Below are 25667 nucleotides of genomic sequence, written 5' to 3' on the forward strand. Positions count from 1 at the left end.
TCGAGTTCTTTCATCAGTGCTGCAATATACTGTGTCAGTAGCTGAACATACACACACTTTCCACACTTATACGAGCCAGACACACCAGAGTCGTTGACCTCCCACATCAAGCACGTAACACACTGAACCAGCTTGGCAGTCATGTCTTCACCCTCTTCAACTGTGGCATAATCACTTCACTCAACCTCCTTGTCAAAGATTCCTGAGCTAAAGCCTCACTCTTCACTCCACAGGAACTCCCTTGGACCCTCTTTTTGGGGCAAGTCTGTGGACTTTTAATTTATTTTCGAGGAAGAGGGTGGGAGTGAAGCCCTACTTTGTAGGACCTGGGGTCTAGAACACACCCACTCAAATAACAATCACTTACCTTCCCGACCGGCTTTGCGCTCCGACTTCACTTCCGCCCAGCACCCGCCGTTCTCGAACACATTCCTAAATTGTGCCTTTTAGATGGTGAAAAGGATTTGAAGAGTCAGAAGTTTAGTTACTCACTGTAGGATTCATAGCTTCTGACTTGCTCTTGTAACCAGAGTACTTATATGGCTAGTTCAGTTCATTTTCTTGCCAAAAGTAATCCCCAGACAGTTGATAGCATGAGATTTAGTGATAGTAATGTAATTGAATGCTAAGGGTGATGATTAGATTCTCTCTTATTGGAAATGGTCATTGCCTTGTGCTTATTTGACATGTTACTTGTCACTTATTCGATCAAACCTGAATATTGTGCATTTGGACATGGACTGCTACAGTATCTGAGGAATTGCCAATGGTACTAAACGATGTGGAATCATTGGTAACTATCCCTACTTCTGACCTTTTCATGGAAGCAAGGTCCAGAAATCCAGAACTTTTTCCTCGTAGAGAATGAGGAGCCTGATGTCTTCACCACCTTCACTCCTTCCGCCCACCCACCCCTTCCCCTTCACCGTAGCCACAGGATTCTTGGCCTCTGCTCCAGGTTGCGGATCATTTGTTTCTCCAGTGAGACTAAAGGAGGGATTGAGTCTGATGGGAGCGGATAAGCAGTTAATGGTGATGCACGAGCAAAAGAAGTGTCTGAGGTGTCTCCAGTGAATGAGTAAGAGGCACTTCCTACTTATATGGCTAGTTCAGTTCAAGAGTAGGAAGGGTTGGTAATGCTTTCTTGAACAAATAATATTGGAATTAAAATGTTAACTTTGTTTATCTCTCCACAAGTGCTGCCAGACCTGCTGAGTTTCTGTAGCACTTTGTGGTTGATTCTAGTAGCATCTCTAGCATCTGCAGTTCTTTCTTTTATTATCCAAATTTCATTAACAGGAATGCCACTATCTCATGCTGACACTCAACTGCATTGACACTCAACTGGAGCAAGAGGAATGCCAAACCGCATGCACAACCATCTATAGCTCCCAAGTGGCATGAAGGAGGAGTTTAGAAAATGATTCCTTACATCCAACTTTGCTTGTCAGTATCCAGCCTTCACATTTAAAGCAGTAAAAATCCCTGCATTAGCAAATTGTGGCAACATTATTTCAATGATTGGCATGGGATAGTGAGATCTCTTCAAAGCTTTATTGAGATCCTTTGGATTCATGTGTACTGTCAGATTTCTAACTTGCTTTACTGCTATCATACTGCTCATCCAGTTTGTAGGAGTTGTCACTTCCTTGATTCCTCCCTTTATCAGCTTCTCTATCTTATCCTTCAGGCTGGACCTGAGGACAGTTGGATCTCTCCTCAGCAGATGTTTAATTAGTCTCGCACTCTCCGTTACTTCAAGATGATCTGCACAAGAATGACAGCACAGACCTATGCAAAGACCTTTTAAATTTCTTATGATCTGTTAAACAGTCAGTGGATTGTTGCCCTGGAAAATGCTGCAAATCCGTTCTGGTGCACATAGCATTCCAAGCTTTTAAGGTATCTGCTTAGTATCTGCTATCTGGAACTCCAGGTCCTTCTTCTTACCATTTCATTCAGCTGTCAGTTTACTTTGTCCTTTTGTAGTGAGCATTATTTCATCATATAAACCCAACTTTATCTTTCAATGCCTTCAGTTTTGAATCATCATGTTGGGTTACTTCACATCGATATGTGAAGCCCATGATGTTGCAAATAGCTCCAGTCTGTGGTCATCATTCTAACAGTCACAAACTATTCGTCAACTTGAGATAGGAAGGTGTCAATCCATTCCTGTGTGTGTAGATCGATTTGTCAGAACCATTGTCTGACATTTTTCAGCAGCCACCATTATAAACTTGCTTCTTTCCAGCATAATGCTTGTGTACAAAATTATTCTGCTCGTTGTAGTTAGAGTTCTGTTTTCCTCATACTTCATGTGTTCTTTTGTGCTTGCTATTCTCCTGAATATTTTCATACGGTATTTTGGTCTTTATCTTTCTGCTGGTGTTTCTGCAATATGTCTTTATTTCTTCCCATGTTCTAATGTTAAACACACACTGTTCACAAATAATATTAGCAAAAAGGTTCAAAGAGGGTCTTCAAAAACTACAAAATTTCTCCATTATGGCTTTCCTGATCTTTGGTAAAGTTCAGGCAATTTGTCTTCCTACTTTCCCTAGCATTGAAAGCAGAGTTGTTCTTTTGTTCATGGTTTTCTCTTTTTCTCTGTAGCTTTTCCAAATTTTCCCATCGAGAGTGGAACAAATTTCAATTCTGTCACAGGTCACCATTCAACTCCATAGTTGCAGGGTCTGGAAAATTCAAAGCAACACTGACCTGCCAGTAATACAAAGTTGCAGACTGAAGTTTTACAGCAACTGGCTCTCTTAGTTCTCAAAATCCACACAATTTCAGCTTCATACTTCTGACACAGTGTATAAGAGGCCTTTAATGGCTTCTTCCTTCATGCCTCAACACAGAATAACATGAGTGGTCATTAGATTATGTGATCACAGTGTACAAGCTATGCTGTACAAATGCATTTCTTCAAACAATCTCTGTGTGTATAGGTGGTCCATGTTTCATGGAACCAGCTAAGACAAACAGAGTGAGATGACAGCAGGGTCTGACAAGAATGAACAATTCACAATAAGATAGACTTTTAATATTGAAATAATACCTACTTGTTTAAGTGGAAGATTCACATGACTTCTACTACTCCTATGGGAGCGATTTTCAGTACTTTGGTGGCCACTCCAACACATTGGAGTATTTTGCTTTTGATCTGGCTGTCAGCCCATGCAGCATAATGGGAGGAGCTTATGCAGCTCTTCCTTGCACATCAAATGTGGACCAAGGGAAGTAGCAATGGCAACATTAACCGCCATAGGAGGAGCATCATCAATTTTCTCCTAAACCATCCAGTAGTCCACAGAGATTGGTGCTAAACTCAGAGCTCCAGCTTGTAAAAGGCAAGACCATAATAAATGCCTTTCAGGTAGAGAATTCATTTTCTGAATGTGTCTGAGTGTCAGTGTCTCAGGAGCTCAGACTTTCCTGTCATATGGCTGTGCATACTTGCTGTCTCCTGGAAGAAGACCTTCAACCAAATGGACCAGGCGTACAGGCACTGCCAGTAGCAGTTAAGGCCACCGCAACTCTGAAGTTCTTTGCCTTCTTCAAGGATCTGCACATGACATTTGTGGAATTTCACAATCAAATTGCACTGCTTAGGGAATGAATCCCATGTTTGTCAAGGCCAGCACTTTGTAACTGATGAGATCAGTCAGCATGATAGCGTGCTTGGATTTTCTACCTTTCTGAATTCTCACAGGTCCAGTGAGTCATACAGAGAATATTTGTCACATTTGTCTTTAAATGCAAGGGGTTCCACTCCACTAATGTTCATCTGCTCTGCAACCACCATCATAAATAAAATGAGAAAATGCTGGAAAAACCCAGAAGGTGTAGCAGCATCAAAGGAAAGAGAAACAGAATTAACGTTTCACGTCCAAAGGCACTTCCTCAGAACAGAAATGTCATCATGCATGTTTGTCCAAAATCTAGCTTCGAAGCCGAGTCAATGGATTTCTCTTTGGAGGAATAGCTAATGTCTGAAGATGATGCAATGTATGAGGAGAACAATGTGCAACAAGAGATTCAGAAGCACTAATAATGTAATTGAGTAAGAAATCTTTCTTGCACTGATCAGTTCATATAATCTCTTCTGTGACCCAGGTCCCGTTGACCTCTTTGGCCACCTCCTGCTTATTCTCTGAGACTCACAGCATCTCTCTGGGCACTCTTACGACTCACACCATTATCTCCAGGGAAGCTTTGCTGAAACGTTGTATTGTCTTGCCGCTTGATGTCTCTATCTATGTAAGCTCTGGTTCTCTCAAAAGACATCGACAATGTTGCAGTTGTGAGGGTCCCTTTAACCACCGGAGTGGAGTCATCACCAAGCCTTTTCACTTTAATCAGGAAACCTAGCAATCAGCGTTGGGTTAAAAGTGGCCAACACATTGCAAAAAAAATCAAATTCTTGAAATGCTGTCAACGAACTTCACTGTGAAAGGGTCTGAAAGTTAAAATTCAGCTCAATAATTTGGGAAGAATGGGCAAATCTTTCCAGCCTCTGAATGACTCGGGAATTGCTGCATCAATTGTGAAAATTGGGTGAGATTAGCAATATGGAAGTTCTCAACGTTGAAAGCAAAACATCCATATTTCTAAATGAGTTTTGAATGCTAGGACAAGAATTTTGCTTGTGAGCAGAATTTGGCACATCATGCTATGGGTCAAGTGCTGCAAGATGGGATTAGACTCGTTAGGTAGTTGTTTTTGATTTTCGTGGACTCAGTGGGCCAAAGGGCCTTTTTCTGTGCTTCAGATTTCTATGTCTCTATGATTTTAATAATTTTTTTGCTTGAACCACTTGCACGTTTTCTTCTCCCAAAGGCGCATGGGTTTTAAACTGTGAATCGTTGGGCCCCATAGAACAGGAAGATTCTTAATTTGACATAGAAACAGAAAAAAAGGAGCAGGAGTTTGGCATTTAGACCTTCCAACCTGCTGTGCCATTCAATATGACCATGTCTGATCATCCAACTTAATAACTTTGTTCCCATTTTCTCCCCATAGCCTTTAATCCATTTCGCTCTGAGAACCATATGTGATGCCTGCTTGAAAATATTCAATGTTGTGGATTTAACTGTGTTCTGAGATAGTGAATTCCACAGACACACCACTCTCTGGGCGAAGAAATTACTCCTCATCTGAATCCTAAGTGGACTGCAATGTATGATTAGATTTGACACATGGTTCTGGTCATCTGGACTTTCCAGAGTGTGGTGGTTCAGTGCTACAAGAAACTCAGTGATATGAGCTATCTACAAATGATGGTCTCTCCAGAAAAGCAGATCAAAATATGTTGGATGAAGACAAAATTAGGTGAAAATTTGACATAAAATTTGTCTGACTGAAATTCACACCAACAAGAATGATTACTTGAATTAGCCACCAAAGAACGTCTGAAGCTTCATCGACATATGGGTATCAATCAGCCAATCAAACCTACTGAAAACCTAACCTAGTCTTTTGCCTTCTTAATTTCATCTTGTTGTCCTCTCTGAATACAATTTTCTGTATGGCATTAGTTTGAAAAAGAACAGGAAAGTTCTCATGAACATCCTGGCCAATTTCCAACCCCCCACCACTAACATCACAAACACTGATTTTGTTTTGGTCATTGCTGTCTGTGGGAACTTGTTTATAAATTGGCTGCTGCAGTACAACAAGAAATATTTTAGTGAGCGAAAAGGGCTTTCAGACTGCCTGAGGTCCTTGAAGGCACCATCATGATGTAAGTTGTTCTTTTTTATTGTTTCCTTTTTAAAGTTCCTAATCACTTCCTGGTTAAAGCAAAGCTATGATGGATTTTGCTTCTACTGCTGTTGATAATAAAGAATTCATGTGACAAATGTCTGCTGCGTAAATAAGATTCTCCTAAGTGCATGCAATGTCTTAGTTTATTGTACTTCAGAATCAGGTTAGTTTAGCAGTAAAACTTTCACTTCTAAGTCAGATGATTGTAGGTTTAAGGTCCACATACAAAGTTGAGTGTGCAAACTGGGTTGATTATGCTGTTAACTATGCAGCAAGTTGGGAGATATTGTCATTGAGATGGAACATTAAATCAGGTTATCGTTGTTCAAGGAAAAGATTTGCTGTCACTATTTAATAAAGTGAACAGGAGTCCAATATCCCAACCAACATTTAACCCTTAACACCATCAAAAACAAGATGATCTGGTCAGTTAACAATTCAGTATTGATCATACCTCATTGTATGTGTTTAGCTGTGAAGCAATTGAGTACATTTCAAAAGTATTGGCTTCAAAGAGCTTCAGGATTCCCTTAGAGTGTGAAAAGAATTCTACAAATGCAAGTTTTTCTCCTTTCTTTTGCAGATAATTGTTTAAGTTTTCCAGCTACTGATTCAAAACTTAACACTGTGGAATTGTACTTTAACAAGGTTTCAAAAGGTTTAGAAGGGGGAAAGGGAGAAAATGAGAAAGAAAAATGGGGGAACATCTAAAAATGTTCAAAAAGGCAAACTATAAATGTTGATACATTTGCTCTGGATCAGTTGCACTTACACTCCAACCCATACATTGTAGCCAATGTGAGGCTGAAGTGATGTTAAATATACCTTTCAACCCTCATCAAATCTGCGATATCCACAATTTACAAATTTCTATCTTGTTTTATATTTTTGTGATTTGAGGATGCCTGCACATCCAACAAAAAAACTTCGTTGAAGGCTACAGTAGGCTACGGTTCAATTGATATCACTCTTACCCCGTGTCAGAATATTGTAGGTTCAAGTGTCACTAGGAAATTGAACACAAAAATCAAGATTGACACTTTAGAGCCGTTTAGAGGGCACTTTATACTGTTAGAAGTGCCATCTTTTGAATAAGGCATTAAAGTAAGGTCCTGTCTCTCAGGTGAACATAAAAGATGATATGACACTATTTTGAAGAGGAGCAGGGGAGCTATCCTTTGTATCCTGGCCAATACATGTCCCTTAGTCAACACCACAAAAGCAGGTTATCTGGTTCATATGACTGATGGTTGTAACATATGAATATACAAATTAGGAGGAGTAGGCTGTTTAGCCCTGTTCAGCTTGTTCCACATTTAAAAGGTCAAGGCTGATCTGATTGACATCTCAATTCCAATTTCCTGCACATTGCTGATACCCTTTCATTCCATTATTAGTCAATTATTTAACTGTCTCTGCCTTAAAGTGGGATCTTATTGTGCATTAGTATCCTACATTACAGAAACTATAATTATATTTCAAATGTATTTCATTTTCCGGAAAATTTTTTCAGATATTTTGAGGGTGTGAAAGATACTATGTAAGTCTTTTTCACAAGTTATTTATTTTTTTAAAATTCCATAGAATTAAACTTGTACTCTTATGAACATTGTAAGCTGCTTTGCTGCCTTCTGTTGTTGATCTTTAGTTTTATTTTCTTTTTATTTTGATGCAAGTTCATCTGTTTTTGTAAACAAAAAAGCATTATCATTGGATGTTTGTCATTTTAGGTTCCATTCCTGATGCCTTTTTCTTTGACATGCAAGGTATTCAAGTTAACCTATCATGCAAATTTCTCTGGAGCTATTATAAATCCTACTCAATGTCAACAGAAACCAGGAAGCCACAGAAAATGTGAGGCATTTGTAGACTCCCTTCTCTCTCTTTCAAAAAGGCATGTCGACACCATAAAGTGCACCATCTAGTGGGCTGATTGAACTAAGAATAATCATATGGTAATACAAGACTGTGAATATCATTCATGACAAGTGAGTCAAAATCTGTGGTTTGAATTTTCCAGGTATTCCAGTGCAGTATACACAGTAGCTGTTAATTAGAACAGCACCCTGCAGTCTGATCATTGCAAGGTGCTGTTTATGTTCATCCATTGGAATATGTATCCAGTTGCAAAATAACATTTATTGAAGTGTTGGTGTGGATTCAGATCCACAGACAATATAACTGAGTGTTTATACTATCATGAAATATTGAAGTTGAGAGTAAGTTATTTAACATTTGAAGCTCTAAGAATTCGGTGCTGAATTTGGGTTTTCTATCAGATGGAAATCTAGCTTCTGGTCAACAAGTTGATTTAACACAGTTTTATTCTCCAGGTATATTGGTCATTTAGATTTTAAAAGTAATTTCTCTTCTCCCATTAGGCGAGGCCCTCCATTTGGCACGGGATTTTGGCTATACATGCGAGACAGAATTTCCAGCCAAAGCAGTGGGAGAGCAGCTAGCCCGACAACATCTTGAACCAAAAGAACAGACGCCAAGGAAAAAGATGATTCTAGCAACAAAGTAAGTAATCTGAATTACTCTTTCACTCTGAACCAGTTTCATTTGTTCCCTTCCAGAACACTGCATCCCTCTCTTGTTAAAAAATGATGATCTTTGCCTCTATTAGAATCTATAGCTTTTCATTGTAATCATGTGTGGCTTAAACAGTGTGTTCTGCAGGCTATCTGACATTGGAGCATCCCACTCACACTTGATGCTGTCTTATCTGACAATTACTGAAACTAATTCAGAAGCATGCACTTATTCCTTCACTTGTAGTAGTGAGACCAGGAACCTCAAATATTAAACCTCAGACAACACTGTAACAAAAGCAATACTGTAGGAGAAATCAGCATCAGCTAAGTGCTTTGAAGTTCTCAGGACTTTGTTTATTTCTTCAAGTGACATAGGTGTCATTGGCTGGACTACTGTTTATTGCCTGTCCCAAAATGCCCACACACAGGTAAGAGTCAATTCAATTGCTCTGGCTCTGGAGTTACAAGAAGGCCAGACCAGATAAGGATGGCAGATTTCATTCTCTAATAGGGCATTAGTGAACCAAATAGGTTTTTACAACAATTGCTATATGGTTGTCCTCAGGCACCTCTTTGATGCAGGTTTTGTTTGCTGGCTTGGAATTTTGGATTGCTAGTTCAGTGGCATTGCCATTCTACCACCACCCTCCCTGTCAGGAGTTGAGGATGAACGTTTTCGAGGTCTGGTTGTGGGAGATTGAATAGCAACCAGAAACAGAGAAGATTGTTATAATCCTATTATATTTCAGAGTTGATTTTCTCAGAGTCAGAATCAAACCAAGGCAGGAAGGGCCTGAATTAGGGGGCTTATTTATGTATTTGCAACTGACCTACTTCAGATATAGGTAAATATTGGTTCTTGCTTATTTTTGCCCATCATGAGGGTGAAGAGGAGGGATGAACTTCTAGCCAGAAAAGTGCATTCGGTTCCTGCCTACTATTTTAGGGCTTAAGGAGATCATATAAAAGCTGAAAAATGGTGCAACCCAACACACTATAGTCAACATATACTTTCCAGTTGGGGCATTAAATAGCAAGCAGAAGTGGCTAACCCCCAGCCTCTTGTAATCCTGTGATTGTTCTGTCAGGAGACAGTGAGGTCTCGCAGATTCTGGAGATCAGAGTTGAGAGTATGTTGCTGGAAAAGCACGGCAGGTCAGGCAGCATCCAAGGAGCAGGAGAATCGACTTTTCTGGCCCTCTTTTTTTGGTTGGGATTGGAGCGGAGGGAGTGGAGGGCTACAAGTTATGAGGGTGAGAGGTTGGAGTGATTGAGGCAGTTGGACAGGTTTGGTTTTCTGTCCTGAAAGGTCAACAAACCCAACTCAGACCTGTCATAGAATCTGTAACCATCTGAAGGACATTTTGACTTAATACCACACTAGATGGCACACTTGTCTTTCAGTGTAACCTTTAGCAGTTATTTCAGAAGACATTTAATGATTTATTAACCACTCAAATTTCATTTTATTGTATTAATTTGGAACACTAATAGCAAGTATAGTCGCAGCCTATCCAACTGTAATGAAATCAGTTTCAGTTTTATACTCCTAAACCATGAATTCTGATGCACTAGGGATTTCTTCCATATTGAGAAATGCAACATTGGAATCAGACTCCAACAAGCTAAACAATATTAAGATTCTTCTCAGCTAAGCTACCTACTGTGAATATTTTTAAATAGATTTGGTAGCTCCAGAAATATCAGTTAAATGTTTGTGTGTGTGCGCGCGTGTTAGTAAAATAGCAAGGAGTCGCATCAGGATGGATCCACATTGCTGCTCTGAAGCTGCCAGCAGTGGGCAGGAGGCAGGGCTATGTGACAGATTGCAGCCAACTGGCAGAATTAAAGGCCCTTTTAATGAACACTTGCAGTACTCCCAGTTATTTTGCTGTTGGCATAGTGACGATGCCTTCAGCTTCATGGAGATCTTGGAATCCAGGCTCTATGACTCAAAGAGGGGCCCACAAGCAGCAAAGGCTACCCTGGTGGTCCCAACCATCACCCCAAATTTTCATACAAGTACCTAAGGCTAGAATCGAACCCAGGCCCCCGGCACTGTGAGGTAGCATTGCTAACCACTGAGCCACTGTGTCACATTTTCACATAAATAGGTACCTGAGGCTAGAAACAAACCCAGTCCCCCGACACTATCCCCCTCATTCCTGATGAAGGGCTTCTGCCCAAAACGTCGGATGCTGCCTGAGCTGCTGTGCTTTTCCAGCACCTCTCTAATTTTGACTCTGATCTCCAGCATCTGCAGTCCTCACTTTCACCAACCATTACCCTTCCCAGCCCTGAAAAACTGGGATTTATGGATATTTAGAAAGGCAAAAATTGATTAAGGATAGCCAGCGTTGTTTTGTACAAGGAAAATCATGTATCACGAGCTTGATTGAATTTTTTGAGGAAGTTACCAAAAAGATTGATGAGGGCAGATGTTGTTCACTTGGACTTTAGTAAAGCATTCTACAAGATTCTGCATGGTAGACCAGATCACATGGGATTCAGGATGAGCTTGCCAATTGAATGCATAATTGGCTTAATGGCATGCGACAAAGAGTATTAATGGAGGGTTACGTTTTGGACTGGAGGCCTGTCACCAGTCGTGCTCCACAGGAATCAGTTCTGGCTCCTCTTTTGTTTGTCATTTAAATAAATGATTTGGATGAGAAAAAAAGGTATGCTAGTAAGTTTGCGAACAACACTAAAATTGACGGCATAGTAGACAGTGAAGAGGGTTTTCTAAGATTACAAAGGGATCTTGACTAAATGGGTCAATGGGCTGAAAAATGGTAGATGGTGTTCAATCTGGATAAATGCGAGGTATTGCATTTTGGTATAACAAATATGAGTAGAGCTTATACAATTAATGGTCGGGCCTTGTATAGTTTAACAGAACAAAAGGACCTGGGGGTTCAGATATGTAATTCTTTGAAGTTTGCATCACATATAGAGAGGGTGGTTAAAAAGGTGTTTGGCATGCTTACCTTCATTCCTCAGTCCTTTAAGGTTAGGAGTTGGGAAGTTATTTTGAGGTTGTACAGGACAATTTTGAGGCCACTTTTAGAATACTGTTTCCAGTTCTGGTCACCCAGTTACAGAAAGGATATTATTAAGTTGGAGAGGGTTAGGAAGAGATTTGCCAGGATATTGCCAGGTATGGAAGGTTTGAGTTATAAAGAAAGACTGGATAGGCTTTTTTCACTGGAGCGTAGGAGGTTGAGAGGTGACCTTATAGAAGTTTATAAAGTAATGAGGGGTATAGATAGAGTTAATGGTAGCTGCCTTTTCCCTTGGATGGGGGAATTTCAAGAGAAGGGGTTACATTTTTAAGGTGAAAGGAGAGAGATTTACAAAAGGCATGAGAAGTAATTTTTTTTACACAGAGGTGGTTCATGTGTGGAATGAACTTCTTGAGAAAGTGGTGGATGTGGGTACAACTACAAAGTTTAAAAGACATTTGGATAAGTACATAAATAGGAAAGATTTGGAGGGATATAAACCAGGAGCACGCAGATGACATTAGTTTAGTTTAGGGTTATGTTAGCATAAACTGCTTGGCCCAAAGGGTCTGTTTTCGTGCTGCGTGAATCACTAACTCTGTCTTGCTGTTGTGATTCCCTAACTTTTCTATCTTTGTTTACCATCCAAGAGAGCCAGCCATTTGATATCTCGTCTAATCAGGCATAGTAAAATATCAACTCAGCATAGAATCTCTACAGTGTGGAAACAGGCCATTCAGCCCACTGATTTCACATTAACCCTCTGAATAGCATCCCACCAATCCCATAACTCTGCATTTCCCATAGCTGATCCACTTAGCCTGCACATCCCTTGACACTATGAGCAATTTAACATGACCAACCTATCCAACCTGCACATCTTTGGACTGTGGGAGGAAACCCACACAAACACAGGGAAAACATATAAACTTCAGGCAGTCACTCGAGGATGACATTGAATCCAAGACCCTGGTGCTGTGAGACAGCAATGTTAACACTCAGCCATGTGCTTCCCCATGCTCTAGAAAGTCTGAAACCCATTTCCTGTACCAGTGGTAGAGGCAGAACATGTCAGAAGTATTTAGATGTGTTCTTACGAAGACAGGGCATGTATGGCTATGGGGCAAGTGCTGGAAAATGGGATAGTTGGTGGTTGTTTTTGACCAGTATGGATTTGATGGGCCCAGGGGATCTTTATCTGAGCAGTAGACTCAATGAGTTGACAAATTGAATGGTAACAGTAAAAAGCATTTATATGAGTAAAAGCGGTTCCTGTAATTTTATGTCTTGTGGCTCAGAGAGGGACATATAAGGGGGAATATCATAAAATAACATGCAGGGATACATATCATGTCAGTGAAGCTCCTTTACAACACTTAATCAGTTCGCTGAATTTCTAACCGAGGAGTGGATAGGGAGTTGGAGTGTGGACTATTGTGCATTTGGATGGGCAGCAAGAGTTGATGTGTCCGTTGCTAATGCCCATTCTAACAAAAGGGTTGGTGCTGCCTTTTTCTCTTCAACACAAAAATAAGAATTGTACAACACGGATTAGTCAAACAATCTTGCTGAGGAAGGGTCACTCGACCAAAAACGTTAACTCTGATATCTCTGCACAGATGCTTCCAGACTGGCTGAGCTTTTCCAGCAATTTATATTTTTGTCAAACAATTATGTTAACTTCTTTTTATGTGAAGACCAGACTATATGTAGATGGAGTTAACAATGAGGCCAAGTATGTGGAGCTACTCTTGACTGCCACTGTTTGTAGACTGACTACAAGTCATGGAACCATTACATCATGTACTGTATCAAGATAGTAATGATTGACAATATTTAAAGATATGCATCCTTACAGGTCCAGGTAACTTTTTAATTGAATCACGAGTGTAGGCATTACTGACAAAGTCAGCAATTATTGTCTATTCCTAACTACCCTTCAGAAGATGGTTGTGAGCTACCTTTTTGAACTGCCGCAATCTATCTGGAGTAGATGCACCCTGTTTGGGCAAGAGTTCCAAGATGTTAACTTCGCAACAGTGAAGCAATGACAAGTTATTTCCTAGTCAGGATGGTGAATGACTTGGAGGGGAACGTTTAGGTAGTGCTGTTACTATGCATCTGTTGCCCTTGGCCTTTTAGGTAACATGGAGGTTGCAAATCTGAAAGATACTGTTGAAGGAGGCTTGGTGAGTACAAACTAGTACACATTATGTCACTGTGTATCGATGGTGAAAGGACTGAATGAGGAAGCTAGTGAGTAAAGTGCCAAACAGTTGGGCTACTTTATCCTGGATACTGTCAAGCTTCTTGAGTATTGTTGAAACTGCACTCTGCCAGGCAAGTGAAGACTATTCCATTAGATCATCACAGCATCTTTTTTAAAGCTTTTTTAAAGATTTATCTTTAAAGACAAAAACTTAAAGTATTAATATCAAAGGAAAACAAAATAATTTTGTGTTTCAGTAAATCATTACACAAAAACAATAAACTGGCAAGTCTCAGAAATATATTGATGATATGCTAAACTACCCAGTTATGGTGAGCTCTGCTGTACATTTTCAGAAGGCTGGTTAGATTTGAATAGTTGAAATACATCTTGGATTACATTGTGTCATAATAGGATTACCCAGTTTTTCTGTTTATAATATTTTTCTAGTTTGGCATCTGTTTTGTCACACTGTTGTGTTTGTCTCTGAAACAATCTCGGTTTGGGCATGTGCTGACAATTTCTGCTCAATTCCAAGTGCGATCAGTACTCCTGAGGCTATTGATGAGTGATGCATGTATTTCTCTGCCTGATATAATAATTCTGCATTGATTTTGAGGTATGATGAAGTGTGCACATGTGGAATGGGTATATTTATTTAGTTCAAATTGTCCCCTGTATCCTTTTGGTTGATGATTCATGCTTGAGAGTTAGGTTATCACCTCACTGTGTAAACAAAGGATTTTCAGGGATACTCCATGAAGTCTCCACCATTGTCTTGACAATGCCACAAAGAGTGACCAAGGACAAATCCTTACACTAATAGGTCTGCAAACAGTGCACAATATATGCAATATCAAGGCTGACCAAGGTGAAATTTGGGCTGATTGTGTGTGCCCCAATTTCATTAAGTCCTTTCTGCAGCATTACAATAAAAGTTGCTAGTGCAACATTGAAGTACAGAAATGTCCTGTAAGTGGGTCAGAGATATGCTATAAGAGTTCTCAGAGGTTGGGTCATGTCCTATGCCAATGCTTTGATCATGAGGGTGCATATGTCCTGAGATGTTGGCCCTCGGTTTGCAACATGGCGTTCATTCAATGTAAGCAGTGAGCTGAATCTGCCCAGAGTTTGCTCTTGTTATCTTGCTATCTTGTTGGGTTTTCCTGACAATTAGCTTGTTTAGCATATTTTGATAAGATGGGATGAAATACACCTCAGGAATCTATGCAAATGCACATGACGGTCCTTCTTATCTTCAACATTTTCCTGGGTCCTACTATTTATGATGTAATTCCTTACCTTGTCAGCTCTATCCAAGTGCATTGCCTTACACTTTTCCATGTTGAATTCCATTTGACATTGCTCTGCCCAGATCACTAGCCTGCTGATATCCTCCTGCAGTTCACAACTGCTTTTCTCATTGCTTAGCACCCTACCAATTTCTGTATCATCCACAAATGTTGTGATCATAAACCCTACAATTAAATCCAACTCACTAATGTGTGCCACAAATTATAAGCGCCTCAGCACTAAGCACTGTAGAACTCCACTGCATCAGATGTCCAGTCACAGAAACATCCCTCTAAACATAATCCGTCAATTTTTTTTTCTACGCAGACCTCCAAGGTTCATAGGTGGCAGCGACTTCCAAAACCGGAGGTGGGCTGCTGGGATTGGCATACATGGATATTCAGAGCAATTGTGCTCTGAGGGAACATTGCCCTCTTCCATCACCTTCTGCTTCCTGCCTCTCTGCCAATTTTGGATCAAATATGGGAGTTGCCTTGGATATCATGGGCTTTTACTTTCTGAACTAGTCTGCCACACGAGATCTTATCAAAAACATTGCTGAAGTTCTATCTAGATCACATCAAATGCATTAGCTTCATCAATAACTCCTGGTTACCTCCTCAAAAGGTTTGATCAAATTTGGCAGTCACGGCCATCCCTTAACGAATCCATATTAATTATCCCTGACTATCCTGTGTCTCTCCAAGTCTACACGTATTGTGTCTTCAGAATTTTTTCCAATAGGCAGGTTAGAGTGACTGTAATTTCCTTATCTATCCCTCTCCCCTTTTTTAAATAATAGGATAACATTAGCAGTCCTCCAGTCCTCTGACATCCCACCTCTGCCAGAGAAGATTTGAAAATCCTAATATCACCGTCTTTGTCTCCTTCAGCAGTCTGAGATGTGTTACATCTGGGCCTGCTGATTTAACTACGTTTCAGCTTGCTATGTCTGCCAGTACATCCTCTGTCTATGTAAATTTCTTCTAATATTTAACAGTTCACCACTGTGAAGCCCATACCAGCACCATCCTTTACCATTGCGAAGACCAATGTAAGGTGTTAAAGACTGTGACCACATCTTCCAGATCCACACACACATTACCTTATGGTGCCTGATGGGCCCGAACCTTTCCCTAACTAGTTTTACATACCAAAACAAAATGGGTTTTGTGTTTATTCTACTTGCCAATGCTTTCTCATGTACTCTGTGAGCTTTCTAAAATGTTTATATTTCTCTTCTGAGTACACCTGATGAGATGGCAGAGATTGTCAGCAGCTTAAGATGCACCCCCTAAATATCACAACAGTTTGTGGTAGGCAGCAAACCCACCCTTAAACCAATTGAGGCACTCTTTCCATCACAGCTGGCATCTCGCCATCTATGGAGGCGACCTAGAAAAGCCTGGCAGTCTTCTTTTGCACTTGGTTGAGATTCCACCTTCTTAGCATCCCCCTACTGGCATGGGCCAACTCCACTGGATAAGCCTCCTCTACTGCTGCAATTAATTGCCTTTCCCCCTTGTTGAGGCCTGTCTGATATGCCCTGAGAGACTTACCTCCATGTAATTTAGGCCGAACCCAGCGTTTCTGCTACAGGGCTTGCTGCAATTCTTCACCTGACCATTACACGTACAGGGGCTGCTGGGACTGAAGAACTGACTGACTTCCCATTGGCCAAGAGCTGTTGCAACTGGAACATCCTACCACAGCAAACAAACCTAAACATTGTGAAAATTTTCACAGCTCCCAGGGATGGCATGGCTTCTGCATCTGTGTAAAATCCTGAACAATGTTACTCTCATGCTTTGTTGAAGGATTAGACAAACCTGTTTTACTCCCTAAAAGGATTATCACTACAACAGTTCTTAGCTGCCTCATGCCTCAGAATATAACTAACCTCATGTTTGAAATCAGACAGATCCGTTTTAATTTACAAATCACACAACACCAGGTTATAGTCCAACAGGTTTAATTGGAAGCACTAGCTTTCGGAGCGACGCTCCTTCATCAGGTGGTTATGGAGTACAAAATTGTAAGACACAGAATTTATAGCAAAAGTTTACAGTGTGATGTAACTGAAATTATACATTGAAAAATATCTTGATTGTTTGTTAAGTCTCTCATCTGTTAGAATGACCATGATAGTTTCACTTCTTTCATATGTAAATCACAAAACTTTTTTTTAAAAATTACATTCTCAGGTAAACTGTAACAATTGGTGTCAGTACAGATAAGATGTTGAGATGTTGAAGGTGTTAGCCCCCTGTGTTCCCTGTCTATGCCATAATGTTTAGACTGATTCTAATCTAAAAAGTGCGTTAACAGAGTCTTACATGGATTCATGCAGTTTTTGAGCAAAGTACAATGTAACTCTGCAAGTACAAATTCACCCCACAAACGTATCTGTGTGTGTGTGTGTGTCTGGGGGGAGGGTGGTTTGTGAGTGTCTGTGAGAGAGAGTGTATATGTGTGTGTGTGAGTGTAAAGTGGTCTAAGTCTGTGAGAGGATGCATGTCTGTAGGAGTGTATGTGAGTGTCTGTGTGCATTTCTGTGTATAGGAGTGCCTCTGTGTGCATGCATGTGTGTGTGTGTGTGTGTGTGTACACAGTGCAATGGTGGTCACCTGTAGTGTGACATGAACCCAAGGTCCCAGTTGAAGCCCTCCCTATGGGTACTGAATTTAGCTATCAGCCTCTGCTCGGCCACTTTTCGCTGCTGCCTGTCCCACCACCGCCTTGGAGGATGGTCACCCGAAGGTCTGAGGTCGAATGTCGGACCTTCGGGTAACCATCCTCCAAGGCGGACTTCGGGACAGGCAGCAGCGAAAAGTGGCCGAGCAGAGGCTGATACTAAGTTCGGTACCCATACGGAGGGCCTCAACTGGGAACTTGGGTTCATATCACATTACAGGTGACCACCATTGCACCATATATATACACACACACACACAGGGGGCTAACACCTTCAACATCTCAACATCTTATCTGTACTGACACCAATTGCTACAGTTAACCTGAGAATGTAATTTTTAAAAAAAGTTTTGTGATTTACAATGAAAGAAGTGAAACTATCATGGTCATTCTAACAAACAATCAAGATATTTTTCAATGTATAATTTCAATTACATCACACTGTAAACCTTTGCTTTAAATTCTGTGTCTTACAATTGTGCAATTCACAAGCACCTGATGAAGGAGCAGCACTTTGAAAGCTAGTGCTTTGAAAGCCATCGCCAGACCACAACAACACGACGGTTGGAGGAAGAGCACCTCATCTTCCACCTAGGAACCCTCCAACCACAAGGGATGAACTCGGATTTCACCAGTTTCCTCATTTCCCCTCCCCCCACCTTGTCTCAGTCAAATCCATCGAACTCAGCACCGCCTTCCTAACCTGCAATCTTCTTCCTGACCTCTCCGCCCCCATCCTAGTCTGACCTATCACCCTCACCTTGACCTCTTTCCACCTATCGCATTTCCGACACCCCTTCCCCTAGTCCCTCCTCCCTACCTTTTATCTTAGTCTGCTGGACAAACTTTCCTCATTCCTGAAGAAGGGCTTATGCCCGAAACGTTGATTCTCCTGTTCCCTGGATGCTGCCTGACCTGCTGCGCTTTTCCAGCAACACATTTTCAGCGCTGAAAGCTAGTGCTTCCAATTAAACCTATTGGACTATAACTTGGTGTTGTGTGATTTGTAACTTTGTACACCCCAGCCCAACACCGACATCTCAAAATCATGACGTTTTAATTTATTTTACTTTCCCCCCCAGTGGTTACCGTGCTAACATTGTTAATCTCTACAGGAAAAAAATGGAACAAATGCCTTTTGTTTCGCAAAATAAGAATCAATAAAATGGTGGGAATGCAGCCTTGAAATATGATTACTTCAATTCCGTGTAAAATGATAGAGTTAAACATCAGCCTACATACCTGGTATCAGACTGGTAATGGAATACTGCTGTCAAGCTAAATAGACATCTTGCCTAGCAGACAAATGAGCAGTAGTGTGATATGAGTTACAGTGAGGGTGTGATGTTAGGTAAGTAGGCCATTTATCCCAACAACTGGGAGACCGTATTAAACAACATGTTTAGTTGATCATACACAGTTGGTAGAGTGATGCTTGTGCTTGTGCTTGCAAGCCTGTAGAAGGTATATCTACCATTCGATATGATTCTACATTTAGAAATGATTTATTAAATAACCTGAACTATGTTAGGAGTTACACCACAAACCAATTTAAGGTCATCAGCTGGGCCCATAGTGTGATGCATTTGCGCGTGCTACCTACTACATACATTAATACTCAGAACCCTGGTTTCTGTAGGCAGAGAAAATTGTCTTTATTCACCTGTTTGACATAGGTGCCGTTAGCTGGCCAGCATTTATTGCCCATCCCTGGTTTGAGAAGGTGGCACTGAGGTGCAGTCCTTGTGCTGTTGGTAGGCTGCTAGGAGGGGAAATTCTAGGATTTTGACACTGCAACAGTGAAGGAACGGTGATATACTTCCAACTCAAATGGTGAGTGTCTTGGAAGGGAACTTGCAGGTGATGGTGTTCCCATGCATCTGCTATCCCTGTCCTCCTAAGTGGAAATGGTCTTAGGTTAGAAAAGTGCTGTATGAGGATCTTTCACAAATTTCTGCAGTACATCTTTTAGATGGTACACGCTGCTATGACTAAGCATTTTTGGTAGTGACAGAATGTTTGTGGATGTGGTGCCAAACAAGTGGACTGCTTTATCCCGGACAGTGTCAAGTTTCTTGAGTGTTATTGGAGCTGCATTATCCAGGCAAGTAACCAGTAATCCCATCGGACTCCTGACTTGTGCCTTGTAGATGGTGGATGAGGTCTGGGGAGTCAGCATCTTTGCAGTATTTTTAGCCTCTGAGTTGCTCTTGTACCTACACTGTTTATGTGGTGAGTCTAGTTGACCTTCAGGATGTTGGGGATGGTGGGGCATTCAGTAATGGTAATGCCATTGAATGTCAAGAAGTGGTGGTTAGGTTGTCTCTTGTTGGAGATGGTCATTGCCTGCTATCTGTATGGGGTGAATGTTACTTGCCACTTGTCAGCCCAAACCTGGATATTATCCAGGTCTTGTTACATATGAGCATGGACTGATTCAGTATCTGAGGAGTGAGTGGCACTGAATACTGCAATTATTGGTGAGCATCCCCACTTCTGATCTTATGATGGCAGTAAGGTCTTAATGAAACAGCTGAAGATGGTGAGGCCTAGGACACCACTTTAAGGAGGCCTTACAGACATGTCCTGAAGCTGAGGGGACTGATCCCCAGCAGGTTTGATTCAAGCATTTTATGCACGCATTGCAGCTTTTTCAAGAAATGAGGTCATGGAGATGGACTTTTCTTTGCATCCTCATGACAACATCCCAACCAATCAGAATTTACCCGCTAATGACCATTAACTGTTCTTGCTGTATCCCCATGCTAACTACGGCCCAACCAAGTGGCACACTCCTACCACGTTGTCTCAAATAATATCTGTTTAACAAGTCTATTTCTTGTGTCCTGGTTCTGATGACTGCAAGTCAAAATGTTGCAATGTCTGGTTTCATTTGAGCAATGCTTATGTTCAGTAATGTCAGGAATGAATAACAATGGCTTCAGAAGCAGAGGAATCTGAACCCTTTTATCAATTTCTTTGAGGAATTATGTGGCATGTGAAAAACCCTGCAACGCAATATGTCTTTATTACCAAAAGTCATTTGAAAACAGGCTTCTGTTGGAAGGAAATTGCTTCTGCTCAAATGTGGAGAAAATCCAGGATAAATATTGTGACGGAATAATAAATTGATAGATGGGGAAGAAAAGAGTCAGCAAGTCTAGATGATTTATTTTTGGATGAACTGAAAGTTTGGCTGAAATGCTTTAGGGTGCCACTATTGACACTCATATAATCAGTGATTTTGGGTTCTAGGATTAAATAGGTAAAAACAATGACTGCAGTTGCTGGAAACCAGAGTCTAGATTAGAGTGGTGCTGGAAAAGCACAGCAGTTCAGGCAGCATCCTGCTTTAGGGTGCCACTATTGACACTCATATAATCAGTGATTTGGGTTCAGGGATTAAATAGGTAAAAACAATGACGCAGTTGCTGGAAACCAGAGTCTAGATTAGAATGGTGCTGGAGAATTTCCGAGGAGCAGGAAAATCAACGTTTAGGACAAAACCCTTCATCCTGATGAAGGACTTTTGCCCAAAACGTCGATTCTACTGCTCCTCAGATGCTGCCTGAACTGCTGTGCTTTTCCAGCACCACTCTAATCTAGACTTCAGGGATTAAGTGTGAATTAGAGCAACACGCAACTGATACCAAAAGGGGAGGGAGAGCAGAAAAGAGACTAAATCAGAAACTGTAAAATACTGGTGTGTTTTGCAACAAGCTGAATGTGACAGTCTTCTGGACCTTTCAGACACTGAAGGTGCAAATACACGAAGCAAGAGTTTGCAAGTTCCAGTTACATTTCATTTGCAAATATTTCTTCATCCATTTGTAATCCATGCAGAGCAAATGTGCCAAGACAACAAATGTCAGTGAAAGGCAGATTGCACCATGCCATTGGTGCTAGTGAAACAAACATTATTATCCCAGAGATGCAGAAGTTTTTTTTAGATTACCTACAGTGTGGAACAGGCCCTTCGATCCAACAAGTCCACACTGACCCTCCAAAAAGAAACCCACTCCCCTATATTTACCCCACACTAATCCACCTAACACTACGGGCAATTTAGCATGGCCAATTCACCTAACCTGCACATCTTTGGACTGTGGATGGAAACCGGAGCACCCGGAGGAAACGGGGAGAATGTGCAAACTCCACACAGACAGTTGCCCGAGGCAGGAATTGAACCCAGGTCCCTGGTGTTGTGAGGCAGCAGTGCTAACCACTGAGCCACCGTGCCGCCCGTTAACAGCAATAACTTAAAAAGAAGTGAATGTTGGCCAGAAATGTCCCATCACATGTGGAGCTTCCAATGGTGCTGTGAGAAGAAGAGAATGCACAATGGAATGTATCATAAGTAAGAATGATGAAGGAGTGTAATGGAAAATGGAATGGTAGATGTGAATCCAGGATAGGAAGAGGGTCAGAGTGTAACAACTTTTCTCATTTCAATGTAATGTGTTGGATACTTCGCTGATACCTTCAGCAAGTTGGTGCACCTGGCCACGATGGAGTCAACAGTAGTATTTCTGAGAATGCAATTCCACAGCATTGAATGGACCGGGTCCTGTGCTCTCCAGTATATCCAGGACACAGTGAGTCACAATTGTTTTCCACACAACTGGAGCAGGGTGTGAGGTGCTGTGAAAAATGCTGAGCAGACAGGATGACAAAAGCAGTCATCCAAGGAAAAGGATGAGGGAAATGAACTAAAGCAAGCTCTCCTACAAAATGACAGAGCTCAGAGTAAGAGAATGGGATTACATATGCAATGGAGTGTCATGAGCATGCCATGAGCAGTATGGCTTTGTGGCTGCTGTGCCATAACATTGCCCAGTGAGGAGCAATGCCAAATTTGCCAATGCTCATGTGGGTAGAGTGGCCTTTTAAAGATGGTGCACGGTGAAGAGATGCTGGTCTTTCAGCAGATATTTGATGAGTTGTGAGTTGCTCTGGGAACATTACATGGTAAGATGGAGCTGAAATTGGCTGTGAGGGATTCCATAGAATTGGAGTAGGTGCACATGTTAAGATACAATGAGAAATCTTGCCAGGTCTCTCTATCACAATCCCTCAAAAACTCAATGCAACTCACACTTAGCCAAAAGGGTAGGATTCAGCTTTCAGTGTCTCTTTCTCCACCATTGAATATTTCTATTGAAACAGCATTCAATTTTCTGGAGAAATAACTGACAAGAAGCCCATTTCATCATGCTGTAGTCAAATAGTATCCAACTTGATATTCCTGACATCAACTTCCTATTTGAACAGCTTTTTTTGTAAGTCAGTGCTACAAACATCAATGGAGTTGTCAGCACAAACTTCAAACTGTCAAAGGCATTCTGACACTCTCCTGTACATTAAAACATTCAAATTCATTGTATTTCTTCAACAAATTTATCAGAAGATCCATTACAGATATGGAATGAACCTCCAATAAAATCCATTCATGACAATATATCACAGAGTTTCATATTTTATCTTAGGTACTGGAAAATGCAGAATGGACATTATTCTAACTTCACTAAATGGTGCCTGATCTTTTGTGGACTGAAGATTTGACCATTCAATGGCAGGATACCTGGGTAGAACATTTACAGTACAAAATTGTCTCATTGTCCCAAACTCTGCCACAATAAGTTTCAAATGTCTTTGACATTGTTTCTCAAATGTTTTTTCCTCTGTCAAAATGGAAGCAGGAAATTGCCATTCTGCCTTTGTCATTCAGATGTATCAGACATAAGAAGTGACCTGGAATAACTCCATTATTAGGCTCAGGTTGCATAATTTTATCTGATGCTACATGAATAGAAACTTAAACAGAAATACTTGGCAGGTCAGGTAACATTTGTGGAAAGCAAAACCGAGTGAACGTTTCAGATCTGTGATCTTTGATCAGTGTTGGGAAATGACATCTTACCAGCACATGTCATTCAAGAGAACAGACATTCAAATGTGCAGATGTCAGCACCAGAAAGCTTGTCCCTTCTTTGTTTTACACTGAGAATTTTCTGGAATCCACATTATTATAGCAGTTTCTCATCAATGCTAAGGCTTCTCAAGAGTCTCAATGCCACCAGTAAAGTTGATGGTTTTGTTTTAAATAGAGGATATGTAAATTTAAAATGTCATATTGATTTTTGAAATTGGAGGAGAATGCTTGAACTTGATGTCCTCTGAAGATGTTTCCCATTCCCTTTAAAAATACTTTGACCATATCTTATTTTAGTTATCACAACCAAAGTTAAAAATACCATTAAGTAGAGGAATGTCTTAATTGGGCCTCAGTAGGAAGGATAGGCCTTCCTGTGATGGACAGCGCCCCCCCCCCCCCCCCCCTTCCATTTCCTTCCATTCTTCTCCTGGAACCCCTTCACCTTCAGAGACATGTAGGCTGGTGCTGCCAGAACTTAAGACCATAAGACCATAAGACATAGGAGTGGAAGTAAGGCCATTCGGCCCATCGAGTCCACTCCGCCATTCAATCATGGCTGATGGGCATTTCAACTCCACTTACTCGCATTCTCCCAGAGCCCTTAAATCCTTGTGACATCAAGAATTTATCAATCTCTGCCTTGAAGACATTTAGCGTCCTGGCCTCCACTGCACTCTGCGGCAATGAATTCCACAGGCCCACCATTCTCTGGCTGAAGAAATGTCTCCGCATTTCTGTTCTGAATTTACCCCCTCTAATTCTAAGGCTGTGTCCAAGGGTCCTAGTCTCCTCGCCTAACGGAAACAATTTCCTAGATTCCACCCTTTCCAAGCCATGTATTATCTTGTAAGTTTCTATTAGATCTCCCCTTAATCTTCTAAACTCCAGTGAATACAATTCCAGGATCCTCAGCCGTTCAACTTCAATTCCAGCCAGGTGTCATGTTCATATAGAGACTCATAACTTCAATGTATCTGGGTCACTTGGGATGAACATCAGATCTGTCTCATACTCATCTCCACCTCTTGCCCTCTTCTGAATCCTGGTTCCAACAGAAAACTTCCCCTTAAGATTCTGCAGAATACCAGGGGGATTCAGTACTGAAGGAATTTCTGAAATAATTCCTGAAGCACAAAGCAATATATTTTCCAGGGTAAAATGAATTTAGCATTTTTAGTATCATAAGTTGTATTGACTTGGAGAAATATCTTTTTGAGATTAAACAGTTTCTGAATATCAATAAATAACATTTGTTGAAGGTGAAATCAGAATATAAACTTTAAAACTACATTTACAGTTTCAGTTCACTTTGGCTCCTTGGAGGATTGCTTTGACTGCAGCATATGTAATTTTCCAATAAAATAAATGTAAATACAGTTTCTTGAGTATAGGTTTTTGTAGGCTTAGTCTAAAAAAAAATCAATCCACAGTTCCAAGACACAGCATGTACCTGTGTATGTGATACAGTGCTGAGGCTAAGTGTTTTTTATTGACTTTTTTTCTTAAAAGTTATATTAATTGCTATCAGTCTGGTGTGATTGACAGTTTATATGTCAGTGCAAGAGTCAATATAATTAAGAATAACTTATATTCAGTAACTATCGGAGAACATTGCATGAGTAGGCCTCAGGAAGAGTAGTCTAAGAGTGGAGGTTATACATATCACAAAACAGTTGAAATCATGTGAAGCAAAGAGTGCTATTTAAAGTCTGTTTTTCTTTTGCTTTTTCTTCAAAAGTATTTTTCCCCGAGGAGATTTCCAAAAACAACTTTGAAAGTTTCTTTCCACCTATTTATAGAACTCATTCAATTTCAGCTCATCCCTTTGAGCCATGCCTTTTGTAATAAAATAGGAAATTCACCAAAGCTACAAACATTATGCTTACTTGTGGTAGGCTATAAACAGAATAAATGTGGTTTACTTTAGTGCCACTCATTTATTCAACTTTCATTTGTTTTAAATACTTTTGAAACAGTTAAGGGAAAGCTCAAACATCAAATCAAACTTTTTTTTTTTAACTTTCCTGTCAATTTTTCCCACCTTTCATGATAATTCTGAATTATATGGGGCACAGTTTTACAGGTACCAGTTGCCTTTCTGTACCTTGACCAATTCAATTCCTTCCTGAGATTGCTTTTACCATTGGAATCATGGCAACAAAGTCCAGTTTGATCGCCATTCTACAAGCGGGCATTTTCGAACCTGATGACTGAACAGCAAA

At 40.7% G+C, this 25667-nt stretch overlaps 1 protein-coding gene across 1 annotated transcript in view; it reads left to right on the forward strand.

Moving 5' to 3' along the window:
- Positions 1-25667, forward strand: part of tfap2d (transcription factor AP-2 delta (activating enhancer binding protein 2 delta)) — a 119353-nt gene that overhangs the window by 82528 nt on the left and 11158 nt on the right. The window contains exon 6 of the mRNA XM_043687491.1: positions 8154-8295. Coding sequence (XP_043543426.1) covers positions 8154-8295 — 142 coding nt within the window. The remainder of the gene's footprint in view (positions 1-8153; positions 8296-25667) is intronic.

Source organism: Chiloscyllium plagiosum, chromosome 3 (assembly GCF_004010195.1).
Source record: "Chiloscyllium plagiosum isolate BGI_BamShark_2017 chromosome 3, ASM401019v2, whole genome shotgun sequence".
NCBI classification, from domain to species: Eukaryota; Metazoa; Chordata; class Chondrichthyes; order Orectolobiformes; family Hemiscylliidae; genus Chiloscyllium; species Chiloscyllium plagiosum.